We start from the raw sequence: 17,515 nt of genomic DNA, 5'->3' as shown, positions 1-17,515 counted from the left end.
GCACATGCCACATTTGGGCACCATTTTCCTTAAGTCCGCTGAAGGGAGATCGTTGGTACGGAGGCGGCGCATGCGCATATGAGATCTTAAGCCGAGAGCTCCATCTGTGCATGCGCTGACTCCGGGAGACATTATTTGAAGCCCGCACCACCGACATTTTCAGAATTGTGACTCCTGCCTCACAACCCACAGTGCACCGCCGAAAGCGCACAGCCTGTAGCGCACCGCCCACAGCGCACTGCCCCCAGCAGAGCCTGCAGTAAACCTACAGCATCTCCTGTGACCCCTCTCTACCTCCCGGTATGCTACATTCAGATTATAAGACACACCCCTCATTTTCCTCCCAAATTTTTGGGAGGAAAAGTGTGTCTTATAATCCAAAAATGAAGGTACAGTATATTTCAAAAATATTTAAAGAATCAGTATGTAGGTATTGGATAAACCGATATTGTTCTCCCTATATTTACTTATATGTGACGCCCTGACAAAATCAGGGTGTCACAGAAGACTACACCCCTCCTCCTTGACCCTCTAACACAATCCCCAATCAGGTACATAACACCAGCCATCAAACCCTAGTCACCCTTCATGACAATAGGAACAAACCAGTGGGTGGGGCCAAGTGGATGGTGACGCCCACCTAGGGGTTCTGAGGTGTTATGGGAGGGGCAGTTTCAGGCAGTCAGACAGAGAGTTGAGAGTGAGGAGTTGGAGCTGAGGAGACAGTGAACAGGGTAGCCAGGAGTTGGAGCTCCTGGGCTACCAGAGGATTGGACAACTGACTAGGTGGCAGTCGGTAGACAGGGTCACAGGCGACGGAGATCCGGTCGCGGGAAACCTTAAGTGGACCGGGGCAGGGTCGTAGCCCGCCGGTACCAACAGCGGGAATCCGGTCCAGAGGCCATGCACAGACAGGGTACCTGGTCCCTAGGGAGAGGGAGAGTTTCAAACACCTCACCAATTGACCAGCCAGGGACAAGATTTCAAGTCTCGTCCCACAGGAGGCCCAGATAGATCGAGACGAAAGCCCAACGAGGGGGATAGGGCTTCGCAATTGCTTGCTAAGATCCCACGGGTCAGTTTTCGTGGGCCACAGCTCCCACGGGCAAACACATGGGGAGTGGACTTCCCCGTTCCAAGCGGAGTAGTCAAAATCAAGGACACAAACCTCAAGTGCAGGAGGAAGGGCCCCTGTTCTGCTATACCGAGATGTGGGACCCGAGCACACCCCTCCGGAAGCTACCAGTTGCCGGCAGTTTGGTTTACCATCTGGACTCCGTGTCAAATTATTTTAGAACTGTGAGTACACAAACACCACCCGGTCCAACCCTGCAGATTGCGCTCTGCAGCACGATTCCACCTGTATTAGGGTCCCGGGACAACACCTCCCCTACCCGTGGATGGGATAACATTCAGCTGCCCCACTCCCTTGGCCCCGTGCATCACCTCCAGCGGCAGTGGCGGTGTCACCAACAATCACCGCACACCATAGGTAGCGTCACTTACAAACCTCCCCTGTATATATAAACTTCCCCTTTTTCACTTGTGGGCGACAGACCGGTGCTCAGGTCCGGGTCTGGCTTCCCCTCGAGCCATCGCAACGACCCTGGATCCGAGCATCTCGAGCAGCCCCCCTGCCGCGGTCTGTCCCCCTGCCCGCAACATATTAATTCACAGGTCTATGTTATTTTAAGTTGCATGCAATACATTTTACATTTTAGTCTCTGTTAAAATTGGTAAGATAAAGTCTGAATCCTTGACACCCAAATGTCAGCATCTTCTATTTGCAGAAATGCTCCAAACCATGTGCAGCAATAAAAAACCACCGGAGAATGTACTTGTTTAATGAAGCATTTGTAAGCCAAACCTCTAAAATGATATTACATTAAAAAAAAAAAAAAAATAGAAGATGAGCAAATCTCAGCAATCAGTCTTTTGCCTAATATTTTCTGTCAGCAGCTCTGCATAAATCTGCTCGACTGTATCAGGCAGCTTCACATGGCTGTATCTCGCTCTGTTCTCTAAAGGAGGTTTATCCTTTAGATTTATGACATAGTTCAATAAAAACGTTCACTGGAAAAGTCAACTGAGATTTATCATTAAAAACATAAATCCTGGTGATTTCTGCTTCTCACCTCCACCTTCTCATTTACACAATTCATCAAGTTCACGGCATCGGATATTCTGAAAGTAACTGCAGTCACAGTCTCTAATAGAAACATCACAGTATTGGGGGAATTTCATTAATTAAAACAACATTCTAACAATGTCCTTCTTTTATTAGCCATATCAACACTTTGTGAACAGCCTACTATAGTAATACCTTTTTTATTTTTGGAGACAAGATGTCATTCCCACATACCATTTTGGGTACATATTTTTTTCAGTTTTATTTGTATGCAGTCACCCAAAGTAATGCCATTCCTCAAATGTTTGTTCCTATTTCTTTCTTATATTCATTTTTTACCTACAACAAATGTAGGCATTCATCGTATATTATAATAACAACAATATATAAGTAAATATATGTAGATAGTTAGAGAATAGTATTTTATATAGTATATAGTAACTTTTAAATAAAAAGTTAAGTTATTTAAGCAATGTTTTTTGTCATTTTGTATTTAAACGTTTTAACAACACTTTTTTCGATTATATAATTTGCATTGGCACAATTATATATGGCAGATTATTGTACCTGTGCATAAAAATATAGGCCCCGAGAAGAACAATTTTCTCACCAGTCTGGATGACAGGGTTTTGAGAAAACAGGCTCTTCATGTTTCTGTTGTGTATAATGCGAGGCGTGCACCTCCATGAGCTACGCCAGACATCTTACTTCAGTTTCTGTCTCTGGCTGGAGTAAGATTTATGGAGTAGGGTATATAAGGGCCCATCATGATTTAGATGAGCTGTGGCTTCGCACTCCTGTTCTAGCCATTTTGGCAGAACTGGGAGAAACTGGTATGAAACTGCCAAAAGTCGCCCAACTCGCAGCTGCGACTATTCAAAGAAATTTACACCAGAATTCCTGCAAAATTGGTTTGAAGAAATGGGGCCACAGTCTTTTAGAACAGACAGGACTAGTTTTCTTATGCAGTTCAAGGCTGTCTGCCAGCCCCCGCACCATAGTTCTACAGTTCCTTGTTGTATATAAATCCACAATTTGCCATGATTCATTAAGAGGGTTAAAAGTTTTGGTAAGAGTTTTCTCTCATCATGTGCTGTTGCTTTGCAAGTGTGGCAGCAAATTATGTCATTCTCCCACTGCTCTTTGTATGGGCAGGTGGCAATGCCTTCATGATCATTTTAATTAGGTGCTCAAATAGGTAAATGCTTTAAAGGGAATCTGTCAGGTTTTTGCTATGTAATCTGAAAACAGCATGCTGTAGGAGTTAAAACACAGATTTAAGAGATGTGTCTCTTATCAAGCTTCATGCTGTTATTTAATTGCATTGATTTCTTTAGCTCCAGGAGATTATCATTAGTTGGACTTAAGCAGAGTGTGTCTAGTAGTCCAGCACACCCCCTGCTGTGATTATTACCTCACTCTCTGTAGACATTGTACACACCGAGCCTGGTGTGGGCAGAGGCAACTTTCAACTCTGCTGCATTGCTAAATCTAAAAATTCTGATTGTGTCTGAACCACTGTACCCATTAAACTAAGTGATACATAATTAGATTCAGAGCCTTTCTCTACATCATTCTGCTGTCAGGTGACGTAGCAAAAACCTGCTGACAGATTCACATAAATGTACATTAGAAAAGAATAGGTATGGTTTTATATGACTAATCCATTATTTTTTATTTTTAAAATAAGCACAATTTTGTTTCATTTTTTATAACTCCAGAATTGTTTGTAATACAGAACTGAAAAGTGCAAGTATAGATAGAACTAAATGATTTTATTATGGACACCATTAGCGGCACTAGGGGAAGCATATAAACTTACTGTATATTACTTTTTCCATTGATCCCTCAAGTTATTGGCTTTAATACATGCATAATCTGTACCAATTATAGATATTCAGAGTCATGGTATCAACTTGCAATGATCATTATGAAACTAAATATTATAGCCTTATCACTGTACATTATACTTAATATTATTACGATATACAATAAGCTATCCCCTGGAAGTGGCCACTAGTAGCCATAATTAATTATACGATTTAATCATGATTGTGTGACAGGAGGTAGGTGATTTGGAGCATCAAGAAAAAACTATAAAGAAATAGTGTAAAACAAATTGGTACAGAATTTTGGATATTGCAAAAGTATTATAAAGAAAAAGAACATTTTGCCTTGCAAATCAAGGCCAAGTTAAAATCAAGCCTCTATTTTGTCCTTGTTAACCTCAGCTTTTTTCCTAATAAATATACAACCATAAATATTCATTTGAAATATCAAATTATAATCATAAATCATGATGCGTCAAGTACTGTATCTTTTTTGTCAATCACCCAGTAATGAGCAGAGCCGATCCTGAAGTGAACTGTAGTCATTACTTATGGAGTAGTTAACTGCATCATATCCACATTGTCTGCACATTGCATATATCTAATGTATTTTTATCAGCAGTCGAGTCAGGATGGAAGTGAAGCATGGAATGGATACCCTATTGGACCTATGTTCTGCCCCACAAGAGGCTCCTGCCAGTATACCTAAATCTAATCACACCATTGCTATTGAGCCAACAGCAGAAAAGGTATATAAAGTGAAATATAAACCAACAATACCAGTATTAATGCATGCAATGGCTGTATAGAATTAAACAAATGTTACCTTTGGATATTGTTTAACTGGTATCAGTACTCTTTCTGACAGTTTTATGTTTTTGTTGCTGATAATGTCTAGGTATTTCTTTTCTTCATCTTCTTTCTTTGCTTCAGACTCTTGAAACTTTTCTATTTCTGCAACAAAGAAAAAACATCACAACTTAGCACGTGAATATAGAAAACTAATCACCAATTAATTTATTCTGGGCAGATAAAGAAAGAGTAACGGTTTTGTACCTGTTAGTATAGCATATATATTAGCCGTGTGACACATTTATTATATAGCCTGGTCCAGAATTCTATTGAGAAAAAGTCATATCTACTTTACACAAAAAATGTTGACTTGTGGGCTGAGCTCCTCTGAGAATCATGGCCTCCAGTAGCCCAACAAATTTACTATCATTTAGGCTAGAAGAATGGGCAAACTATAGTGCAAACTTAGGTGTTTCTGTACTCTCTTTTCTGTACTCCTGTTTCACCGCCATTAAGACCAGCATAGAAACTAAGGCCTTTATGTAAATGTGCCCCAGGATGCTTAATTGGACAGATAATTGTAAGCAGACACTATACAGTTAAGTCTAGAAATATCTGAACAGTGACCGAATCTTCATTATTTGGGCTTTGAATGTCGCTATTTATTTATTTAACATGAAACAATTGAGGTGCAATTGAAGTGTAGATATTAAGGTTTAATTATAGGGGTTAACAAATATTTCCATTGAAATTCCATCCATTTTTCTACAAAGCCTCCTCATTTCAGGGCCTCAAAAGTAATTGGACAAATTTACTTTACCATAAATAAAATGTTAATTTTTAATACTTTAAAGAGAATATATTGCAAGCAATGACTGCCTGAAGTCTGTAGCCATAAATGCCACTAAACAATGAGTTGTCTCCTTTGTAATGCTTAGCCAGACCTTTACTGCAGCTGACTTTAGTTGTTGCCTGTTTGTGAGTATTTCTGCCTTACATTTTGTATTAAGCATGCCTGATAGGGATGATATCTGGTGATTGACTTGGACATTGCAGAATATTTCGCTTCTTCACCTTGAAAAACTTCTGAGCTGCTTACTCAGTATTTTTTCGGCTATTGTCCATCTGTTCTTTGAAGCACCGTCAAATCAACCTTGCTGCTTTTGGTTCAATCTGAGCAGAATATAATGATCCACATGAAGAGAAAAATCTGCTGTGAATTCGTGGTGGCAATAAAATTTAACTTTTAATAATTATTTTTAAAAATTGTTCATCACACTGGCATTGTCAATATCAACTTCATAGATGATTATATGTGAAAATAACGCGTTTCAGCAGCGATGCCTTTTTCTGGTCTTCTGAGCAGAAAGTATAGTCCTGTACACTTCAGAATTCATCCGGCTACTTCTATCTTCAGTCACATCATCAATAAACACTAGGGATCCAGTGCCACTGGAAGACATGCATGTCCAGACATCACACACCCTACAGAGGATGTGGTGTGCTTTAGATCATAATCCATTCCAAGCCTTCTTCATATCATCAGGCTTCCTCCACCGAACTTGACAGTTCCTACAATTTCTTGTTCCATTATCCCCTTTTCTCTTGTTTCTTCCAGACCCATTTGCACCCAACAGAGCCTAGACTATTGACTTTCATCTCATAGCACCACAGTCTCATAGAACCACCAATTTCTGAGTTCTTACTGTCCTTATTTTTTACTTTTTTACAAACTCAATGCTTCTTATGTGGATATTAAAGTTGAGGCTTTTTTTTCAAGCCACTATTTCAGAATCGTGTAACTTGTGCTGCACAATGCTTGCATGGAAGTCTGTGATATCACTATTATGAAGCATAAGAGCCACCTCCACTGCAATGTTTATTGCGTCAGAACTGATAAAACTTATGACGAGCAAACTTGTTGACTATGGATGTCCATCTCTTGGCTTTTGAAAGGATGAACGGACTTTGTTTCATATTCTTCCAACTGTATTGGCACACACATGATGCAATTTGGCGATTTTCTTACCCAATAGGCTACTGTTGATGAGCTGGATGATGCTGTTTCTATTTTCTTAGGAATTCTTCATGGCTGCTCCTCAATTTGAACCAGTGACTTTTCAATAGGAAATCAACCTAATAACATACTGAGCTATGAGGGCATGTGAGAACAAGATTTTATTTGTAGTATACAGGAAGAACAAGATTTTTCCCCCACCAGGATAAAAACAGTAACAATTCAGTGACATGACAAGAATTTGCAAAACTAATCATATACTAAATCTATATATATAATTGCCTTATTCTGTCTGTCTGTCTGTCTGGCTTGCTCCAAAATTGTGTCCTTACGGTGACACAAAGCGGATTGGCCGCTGGCCTCGCCATGGCCCCGCCCCCCCGAACGGATTGGTCGCTCGCCCTGGCTCCCCCCCCCACACAGATTGGCCGGCCGCTCGCACAGGCTCCACCCCCCACACGGATTGGCCTCTCGCCCCGCCACCCTGCACGTATTGGCAACTCGGCCACGCCCCGCCCCCTCACGCAATGCACGCTCGCTCTGGCCCCGCCCCCCGCACGCATCCTCCGAACTGACACGGAGACACGACTCCCAGGTGAGTACTGTACCCCCGGGAGCCCACACCAGCATATGCCGCCAACCCAGCCGACACAAACCCTCGCATTGCTGGGGTTTGCCGCCGTATGCTGGTGTGGGCTCCCGTGCGAGTGGGGGACGGGATGCGCTGGTAACCATGGTAGCATAGTTACCAGCGCATCAAAGTCCTGCAGCGGCGGAACATCCACACGCACACACATAACAACAGACACACACACACATACACACACACACATCAGATCACACTCACTCTCACACACACCTCACACACACATCAGATCGCATCCACACACTCACAGCATCCGGAGATATCGCTTGCTTCTCGGCCGCGATACTGTGCTGCAGTGAGCTTCCAGGACCTGCCGGAGGATCACATGGCCAGAAGCATGTGGTATCTCCGGATGTTGTGAGTGAGCGCGTATGTGCAAGATCGTCAATGTGTGTGTGTGTGAGTGTATGCGATCGGGTGTGTGTGAGTGTATGCGATCGGGTGTGTGTGAGTGTATGCGATCGGGTGTGTGTGAGTGTATGCGATCGGGTGTGTGTGAGTGTATGCGATCGGGTGTGTGTGAGTGTATGCGATCGGGTGCGTGTGAGTGTATGCGATCGGGTGGGTGTGTGTGTGTGTGAGTATGCGATCGGATCTGTGAGTGTTGGCAGAGGAGCACGGCGTGCTGGAGGAGGCTGGGAGGAGAGAGGCTGATCCTGGGGAAGGCTGGGAGGGGGAGGCTGATGTTGGGGGAGGCTGGGAGGGTGTAGGCTGATGCTGGGGGAGGCTGATGCTGGGGGAGGCTGGGAGGAGAGAGGCTGATGCTGGGGGAGGCTGATGCTGGGGGTGGCTGGGATGAGAGAGGCTGATGCTGGGGGAGGCTGATGCTGGGGGAGGCTGGAAGGAGAGAGGCTGATGCTGGGGGAGGCTGATGCTGGGGGAGGCTGGGAGGAGAGAGGTTGATGCTGGGGGAGGCTGATGCTGGGGGTGGCTGGGATGAGAGAGGCTGATGCTGGGCGAGGCTGATGCTGGGGGAGGCTGGAAGGAGAGAGGCTGATGCTGGGGGAGGCTGGGAGGGGGAGGCTGATGCTGGGGGAGGCTGGGGGGAGAGAGGCTGATGCTGGGGGAGGCTGGAAGGAGAGAGGCTGATGCTGGGGGAGGCTGATGCTGGGGGAGGCTGGGAGGGGGAGGCTGATGCTAGGGGAGGCTGGGAGGAGAGAGGCTGATGCAGGAGGAGGCTGGGAGGAGAGAGGCTGATGCTGGGGGAGGCTGGGAGGAGAGAGGCTGATGCTGGGGGAGGCTGGGAGGCGGAGGCTGATGCTGGGGGAGGCTGGGAGGCGGAGGCTGATGCTGGGGGAGGCTGATGCTGGGGGAGGCTGGAAGGAGAGAGGCTGATGCTGGGGGAGGCTGATGCTGGGGGAGGCTGGGAGGGGGAGGCTGATGCTGGGGGAGGCTGGGAGGAGGGAGGCTGGGAGGAGAGAGGCTGATGCTGGGGGAGGCTGATGCTGGGGTTGGCTGGAAGGAGAGAGGCTGATGCTGGGGGAGGCTGATGCAGGGGGAGGCTGGAAGGAGAGAGGCTGATGCTGGGGAAGGCTGATGCTGAGGGAGGCTGGGAGGTGGAGGCTGATGCTGGGGAAGGCTGGGAAGAGGGAGGTTGGGAGGAGAGAGGCTGATCCTGGGGAAGGCTGGGAGGAGGGAGGCTGGGAGGAGAGAGGCTGATGCTGGGGGAGGCTGGAAGGAGAGAGGCTGATGCTGGGGGAGGCTGATGCTGGGGGAGGCTGGGAGGGGGAGGCTGGGAGGAGAGAGGCTGATGCTGGGGGAGGCTGGGAGGAGGGAGGCTGGGAGGGGGGAGGCTGAGAGAAGAGAGGCTGATTCTGGGGGAGGCTGAGGCTGGGAGGAGAGAGGCTGATGCTGGGGACAGAGAGGCTGATGCTGGGAGGAGAGAGGCTGATGCTGGGAGGAGAGAGCCTGATGCTGGGAGGAGAGAGGCTGATGCTGGGGGCAGAGAGGCTGATGCTGATGCAGCATGGGGGATGGAGCACGATGGGGAGTGCGCAGCATGGGGGATGGAGCACGTTTGGGACTGCGCAGCATGGCGGATGGAGCACGTTTGGGACTGCGCAGCATGGCGGATGGACCACGTTTGGGAGTGCGCAGCATGGCGGATAGAGCATGTTTGGGAGTGCGCAGCATGGCGGATGGAGCACGTTTGGGAGTGCGCAGCATGGCGGATGGAGCACGTTTGGGAGTGCGCAGCATGGCAGATGGACCACGTTTGGGAGTGCGCAGCATGGCAGATGGAGCACGTTTGGGAGTGCGCAGCATGGCGGATGGAGCACGTTTGGGAGTGCGCAGCATGGCGGATGGAGCACGATGGGAGGTGCACACCTCCCCCCAACACACACACACACACACACAACACACCACACACACACTGGGAACCACAAACACCGCCCTACACAGACACCCACACACACAGACAACGCTGCACACACACAACACCCAACACACAAACACCGCGGCATACATATACACACATACCACGCAACACACACACATTGCACAAAACATACCTCCCCAAAACACACCACACCCACACAAACCGCGCAACACACACACACAACGCTACAGACACACAGCGCTCCACAAACAACGCAACACACGCAACACACATACAACACCGCTCTCACCCCCCGCCGCACCCAGACAACACCCAGAACATGTACAGCGCCCTACACAAACACTTGGTAACTACACACAACAACATCTATATATATATATATATATATATATATATAAAACAAAAATCATACATTAACTACACAATACGTAAATTCTAGAATACCCGATGCGTAGAATCGGGCCACCTTCTAGTAGTTATATAATTGCATATCAAATTTATGTATGAGATAGTCAAGATGATTGTTTGCAAAATAAAGGTAGTCTCACTTTCAAAGTTGTGGTGGAGGGTGAGAAATGGAGCCTGAAAAGCAAAAGTTAAAACATTGGTACTGTTTTGCTCATCAGGGTAACTGTATCTTGAATAGGTTTTGGTAAATAGTTAAAATGCCAAAACTTGTGTCACTGTCCAAACATTTCTGGACTTAACTGTATATGCAATGTGTTTCCAAAAACAATACACTTTATATCACTGACCAAATGTTTTATGTCTCTGAAAATGTAACATAGAGTACAGACCAAAGTTTTGGACACACCTTCTCATTCAAAGAGTTTTCTTTATTTTCATGACTTTGAAAATTGTAGATTCACATTGAAGGCATCAAAACTATGAATTAACACATGTGGAATGAAATACTTAACAAAAAAGTGTGAAACAACTGAAAATATCTCTTATATTTTAGGTTCTTCAAAGTAGACACCTTTTGCTTTGATTACTGCTTTGCACACTCTTGGCATTCTCTTGATGAGCATCAAGAGAAAGTCACCAGAAATGGTTTTCACTTCACAGGTGTGCCCTGTCAGGTTTAATAAGTGGAATTTCTTGCCTTATAAATGGGGTTGGGACCTTCAGTTGTATTGTGCAGAAGTTTGGTGGATACACAGCTGATAGTCCTACTGAATAGACTGTTATAATTTATATTATGGCAAGAAAAAAGCAGCTAAGTAAAGAAAAACGAGTGGCCATCATTACTTTAAGAAATGAAGGTCAGTCAGGCCGAAAAATTGGGAAAACTTTAAAAGTGTCCACAAGTGCAGTGGCAAATACCATCAAATGCTACAAAGAAACTGGCTCACATGAGGACCGCCCCAGGAAAGGAAGACCAATTCTCACCTCTGCTGCGGAGGATAAGTTTATCCGAGTCACCAGCCTCAGAAATCGAAGGTTAACAGCAGCTCAGATTAGAGACCAGGTCAATGCCACACAGAGTTCTAGCAGAAGACACATCTCTAGAGCAACTGTTAAAAGGAGACTTTGTGCAGCAGGCTTTCTAGGTAAAATAGCAGCTAGGAAACCACTGCTAAGGACAGGCAACAAGCAGAAGAAACTTGTTTGGGCTAAAGAACACAAGGAACGGACATTAGACCAGTGGAAATCTGTGCTTTGGTCTGATGAGTCCAAATTTGAGATCTTTGGATCCAACCACCGTGTCTTTGTGCGACGCAGAAAAGGTGAACAGATGGACTCTACATGCCTGGTTCCCATCGTGAAGCATGGAGGAGGAGTTGTGATGGTGTGGGGGTGCTTTGCTGGTGTCACTGTTGGGGATTTATTCAAAATTGAACGCACACTGAACCAGCATGGCTACCACAGCATCTTGCAACGGCATGCTATTCCATCCGACTTGCATTTAGTTGGACCATCATTTATTTTTGAACAGGACAATGACCCCAAACACACCTTCAGGCTGTGTAAGGGCTATTTGACTAAGAAGGAGAGTGATGGGGTGCTACGCCAGATGACCTGGCCTCCACAGTCACCAGACCTGAACCCAATCGAGATGGTTTGGGGTGAGCTGGACCACAGAGTGAAGGAAAAAGGGCCAACAAGTGCTAAGCATCTCTGGGAACTCCTTCAAGACTGTTGGAAGACCATTTTCGGTGACTACCTCTTGAAGCTCATCAAGAGAATGGCAAGAGTGTGCAAAGCAGTAATCAAAGCAAAAGGTGGCTACTTTGAAGAACCTAGAATATAAGACATATTATCAGTTGTTTCACACTTTTTTGTTTACTATTTCATTCCACATGTGTTAATTCATAGTTTTCATGCCTTCAATGTGAATCTACAATTTTCAGAGTCATGAAAATAAAGAAAACTCTTTGAATGAGAAGGTGTGTCCAAACCTTTGGTCTGTACTGTACATTTGATTCAAAAATAGAGACAGACTCAATCATGTGATAATACTCATTTTTTTTTGTCAGTTTTTGATATTCAAAATATCTAAATATGAATCCTGCGTTAGAAAGTTGGGCAAGAGTAGGAGGCTCACTTATAGGTGTGTTGCTGCTGGGTACAACTCTATTTTTTTGGCTGTCGATAGAGTAGCTGCTGCTGTTCCCATTAATTCAGTTCAGCATAGGTACTAGAGATGGATGGATCGATTTGCGCATTTCTGTTACATAGATCAGGTCAGTGCTCTGTGAAAACTGGAGGGGAGCATTGCAAATCTCTTACCTTCCCAGGATCACCGCCATTTGTTTTGACTAGCATGCTGGTGTAATGTCAATTGAGCATCACGCCAAAATAATGACGTCGCGCTAGCCCAGCTAATGAAATGATGAGCCTGAGATCCTGGAAGGTAAGATATTCGTACAACTTCCATGCAGCAGCCAGAGACTACTACCTGACCAATGGATGGGAATTCTTCAAATCAATCCAGTCAACTTTAATAAGTGTCTCTGTTGTATGAAATTTTGAAGCAAGGAAAGTGTCCAAAATATATTCAAACATTTATAATGACAAAAATGATGTACATGGCAATGCGTTTCAGGATAAGACTGATGCCAGTCCAACAATTCCTAGGTTACCAAACAAGCATTAAATAAACACAAAGGAGAAAGGAACAGGAAACTGCAATGACATCATAGGTCAAATGTCATTGAGAAGGAAAAGCAAATTGGAATGACATCATAAGGTTAAATATAGCCTTATAATAGACAAAACAAGGCATACTTGTAATAAATCGTATTAATTAAAAATTAATAAATACACAGTATATCAGAAAAGTGAGTACACTTCTCACATTTTTCTAAATATTTTATATCTTCCCATGGGACAACTCTGAAGATATAACACTTTGATACAATGTAAAGTAATCAGTGTACAGCTTATATAAGTGTAAATTTGGTGCACCATCTAAATAACTCAACACACAGCCATTAATGTGTAAACTGCTGACAACAAAAATGAGTACACCCCTAAGTGATAATTGCCAAATTGTGCCCTATTAGGCATTTTCTCTCCCTGATGTCATGTGACTCAGTGTTACAAGGTCTCAGGTGTGAATGGGGAGCAAATGTATTAAATTTGGTGTCATCGCTCATACATTCTCACATACTGGTCACTGGAAGTTCAACATGGCACTGCCTGATATTAGAAGGTTTATGGCATTGTGGCATTGTTATATTGGTAGATCTCTCTGTATTTGCACATTGAGTGATCTGTAATAGATTATTCAGTGTTCCTGGGTCACCAACTGTTCAGAAATTCCAGTACAGTCCATAAAAATAGGGTACTTTTTTTTACCTTGTCTATAAAAAAAATAATCTTCTGATTTATTTTTTTTTTTGAAGCTGAATAAACTAATACAGATTTTGACTAATATCAATTTACAGTTTACACTGTTTACAGATGTCTTTATATCAGAAATATGGACTGTAGACATGTATCACTTATTGTTATAATGATTTGTTATGGATTTTGCGATGTGTCTGTAAAAAATATTGTCTGTCTGATTTTTGATAAGATATCCAGAGAAAATAAAAAGTCAAGTTGGCAACCTTTCAGGGCATAAATGCTGCCATAGTGCTATATTCACACAGGACTATGAGCTGCCGAGAACATTTCACCCAATGAATGATCATTCTGCTAGTTTGTCAGGTAATTGGTAGCCTGTTTCAACTACAACATTATCATGAAAAGAGCGTTCCTAGGAATGCTTGTTCGTGATAATCTTTCAGGGTAATGGGAAGTTAAAATTCTTGATTACGACTAAACCAAGGCAAATTCTATGAATGAAAAACCATCTAATCAATGCTATCAGCTTTGTTGGTTTCAGTATTTCTCACTTCCTACTTATATAATTGGCTTGAATTGGTATCTAAAACTTTTCTTTGTCTTAAGGCTAGCTAACACAAGCGTATAAGCCAGATGAGTGCAATCCGATAAAAAAATATTACACTCGGACCAATGTTACTCAATGAGGCAGTGCAGATCTGTATTCGGAATAAGAAAAAAAATTGCAGCATATTGCAATATGACTCTGAAATTGGTACAATGTGAGAAAAAAACAGATGCCACATGGACCATCTGATTTTTACAGATACATTACAATTCTGTAAGATGGGAAACTGTAAATGGACCTGAAACGATTAACCCCATCATGACCAAGGAAGTAACAGTATGTCCTAAATCATGAGAGAGTGATCACCACTGGCTGCTGAGGTGAGTCGGTGGTGATGCCCGCACATGTCTGCTGATTTGTACAACAGACATGTGTGCATCGCAGGCACAGGTGGATCCGCGATCCACTCACGCCAGTTAAACCCTTAAATCGTGCTGTCAAAATGTGACAGCATGATATAAATGGCCGCAGTGCATAACGCGCACTTACCCGTTGCCATCGGAGGCCCCATGATGTGATCACAGGGAGACGATGGTTGCCATGATAGCATAGGGTCATGGCAGCTGTAACAGAAGATGAGCATTTCTGCTGATCTGAGCTGTGCAGCTTGGATCTACAGAAATGAATGAGTGATCAGACTGCTGATCCTTATAGTCCCCCAGGGGGACTAGTAAAATAGAAGAAAAAAGTTTTAAAAAATTAAAAGAAAATAAAAAAAACTAAAAGTTCAAATCACTCTTCATTCGTCTTATTGAAAATTAAAGGGTTAAAAAATAAAAAATATACACACCTTTGGTATCGCCGCATTCAGAAATGTCAGATCAAAATATAAAATCAATTAATCTGATCGGTAAATGGTGTAATGGGAAAAAATCCAAACGCCAAAATTAAGTTTTTTAGTTGTCGCAAACTTTGCGCAAAATGCAATAACAGGCAATCAAAACATAACATCTGTGCAAAAATGGTACCATTAAAAACATCAGCTTGAGATGCATAAAATAAGCCATCACTGAGCCCCATATCCCAAAAAATGAGAACGCTACGGGTGGCGGAAAATCGCGCATAAAGTGAACCACTTTTTTTGGGCAAACTTCAGAATTTTTTATCCCCTTAGATAAAAGTAAACCTACACCTGTTTGGTCTCTACGAAATCATACCAACCTGAGGCATCACACCGACACATACGTTTTACAATACAGAGAACATGGTGAATAAAATATCCTTGGAATCCTTGGAATTTTTTTGCCGTTTTACAGTACACTATATGGTAAAACGTATGGTTTATTTTAAAATTTCAACTCGTCCCACAAAAAACAAGCTTTCATATAGCAAGAGTGATGGAAAAATAAAAAAGTTAAGGCTCTTGGAACAAAGGTGAGCAAATAACAAAAAAGTTAATAACTGCTGAGTAAAAAAAAACGGATTGCATACGGACAGCACATGGATGACAAGTAAGAAACAAATCATAAATAACTCCTAAAACTTTAAATATATTGAATATACAATAGAATAGAATAGAAATATTCCATAAAATAAGCAAACACCAAACAAATAAATACCGTGGTAATATTAATAGCAGGGAGAGCTGACCCTAGTAGGCCCTATTTCTCCCCCCTGCCTTGCCATGGAGGTTATCACCCTAATCCTGCGCAAATGGCGCCCCCACTCACTGACGACTGACCCTTATGGCTCTAAGAAGCCCTATATAATGGATATAAGGAATAGACAAAATTACCACACTAAAACGCACCACCACCAATACAGTACTCATATGACTAATCATCTTGACACTTTACCAGTGCCAATAGCCCACAGAAATAGACCACTCAGTCAAAGTGGTCTCAGACCATCCAACGCATTTCCCCTCAAAGTGAGAGGTTCTTTAGGAGTGGAAAAAACAAGTTGATAAAGTTTATAGTATTGTCTAAGTGCTGTATTTAGCAAAATGTTAATGCCTAAAATGCAGTGCAGCGTATACCTCAAACTAAAACACTAAAAGCAATCGTCCAGGCACATTAGTCAATAGGCCAAACAATAACTTGCAAGAGGAAACAAGGCACCGTAACATATATAGGTATAGATAAATACACATAATATGGTCCGTGCTGTTACGTCATATATATTGTAATGGTTAATATCATGTCTCATTAAACACAAATAAGGCCAGGCCAAACAATGGCTCCACCTAAATAGCTGTCCAACAGTAAACAATGAAATGGATGTAAACAATACATAAAATAACCAGTTGTGATGGGGTATTGGGGTATGGTACTTAGCTTGTGATAGACTGCAAAAGGCACATTGCTGTATGGTATCAGCCATGAATCAAGTCCCCATCCCGATACACAAGGTATGGACCTCTTCAGTCAGTAAGGATTTTGACACACTCACACCCTGGGGGTGTAATGACCCTATAACCAAAAGATGCACTTCCCAAGAGGTATATAAACAGGAAAAACAGATCTAATTATCCTCACCTGGTACACCATTGGTTCATAGTCCGAAACCACGGGCAGTAGGCCGCCATAATGATTTGCATTCCAGCCTGGACCGCACGCTAATCCACATGTTGTAGCCACGAGGCCCACATCTCTTTCCAGGATGGCAGAGAATCGCAGGCGCCCACTAACGTAATAGGGCTCCAATGACTAGTGCACAAAAGTATCCCAGCGTGGAACACATAAACGCCGCAAGGAAGTTCTCCAGGGACATGCGCAAACTGACGTCTCAGTGTGGAATGCATTTTAGGCATTAACATTTTGCTAAATACAGGACTTAGACAATACTATAAACTTTATCAAAATGTTTTTCCACTCCTAAAGAACCTGTCACTCTGAGGGGAAACGCGTGGGGTGGTCTGAGACCACTTTGACTAAGTGGTCTATTTCTGTAGGCTATTGGGCCTATATACATTTTGCAGATTACATTTCTCTTGGTTCTGGTAAAGTGTCTAGTTGATTAGTCATATGAGTACTGTATCCCTTATATCCATTATATAGGGCTCTTTCGGGCCATAAAGGTCAGTAGTCAGTGAGTGGGGGCGCTATTTGTGCAGGATGAGGGCGCTAACCTCCACGGCAAGGTAGGGGTGAAAAATAGGGACTACTAGGGTCAGCGACTTGTAGTCTTGTCGACTTGTAGTTCCACACACCTACACGGGACCCTGGGGCATGCCTCACTCTCAGGAGGCTATTACAACTGACTGCACCTACTATCAGCCCCAGGCACCCCTAACCTGCAGTGGCGGTCTCCACTGACCGCAATTCTGAGAGTGGCGTCACGACAATCAAAATAGAGGATTTCCTACCTGTGACAAGATCCAGCCGCGTGGAGTCCCTGAAGGTAATGCACCGCTGCACC

General features: G+C 43.6%; 1 protein-coding gene across 2 annotated transcripts in view; it reads right to left on the bottom strand.

The window, feature by feature from the left end:
* The window catches only part of KHDRBS2 (KH RNA binding domain containing, signal transduction associated 2), a 658,172-nt gene that overhangs the window by 558,567 nt on the left and 82,090 nt on the right, over window positions 1–17,515 (bottom strand). For both annotated transcript variants that reach the window (XR_012751429.1, XM_075338445.1), the window contains exon 2: window positions 4,784–4,911. Coding sequence is in view for 1 of the 2 variants with exons in the window: in XM_075338445.1 (XP_075194560.1) it covers window positions 4,784–4,911 (128 nt within the window). In the remaining variant the exon portion in view is untranslated. The remainder of the gene's footprint in view (window positions 1–4,783; window positions 4,912–17,515) is intronic.

Source organism: Anomaloglossus baeobatrachus, chromosome 3 (genome assembly GCF_048569485.1).
Source record: "Anomaloglossus baeobatrachus isolate aAnoBae1 chromosome 3, aAnoBae1.hap1, whole genome shotgun sequence".
Classification (NCBI taxonomy): Eukaryota; Metazoa; Chordata; class Amphibia; order Anura; family Aromobatidae; genus Anomaloglossus; species Anomaloglossus baeobatrachus.
The sequence above is the reverse complement of the archived record's forward strand: the minus strand, read 5'-3'. Positions and strand labels throughout refer to the sequence as shown.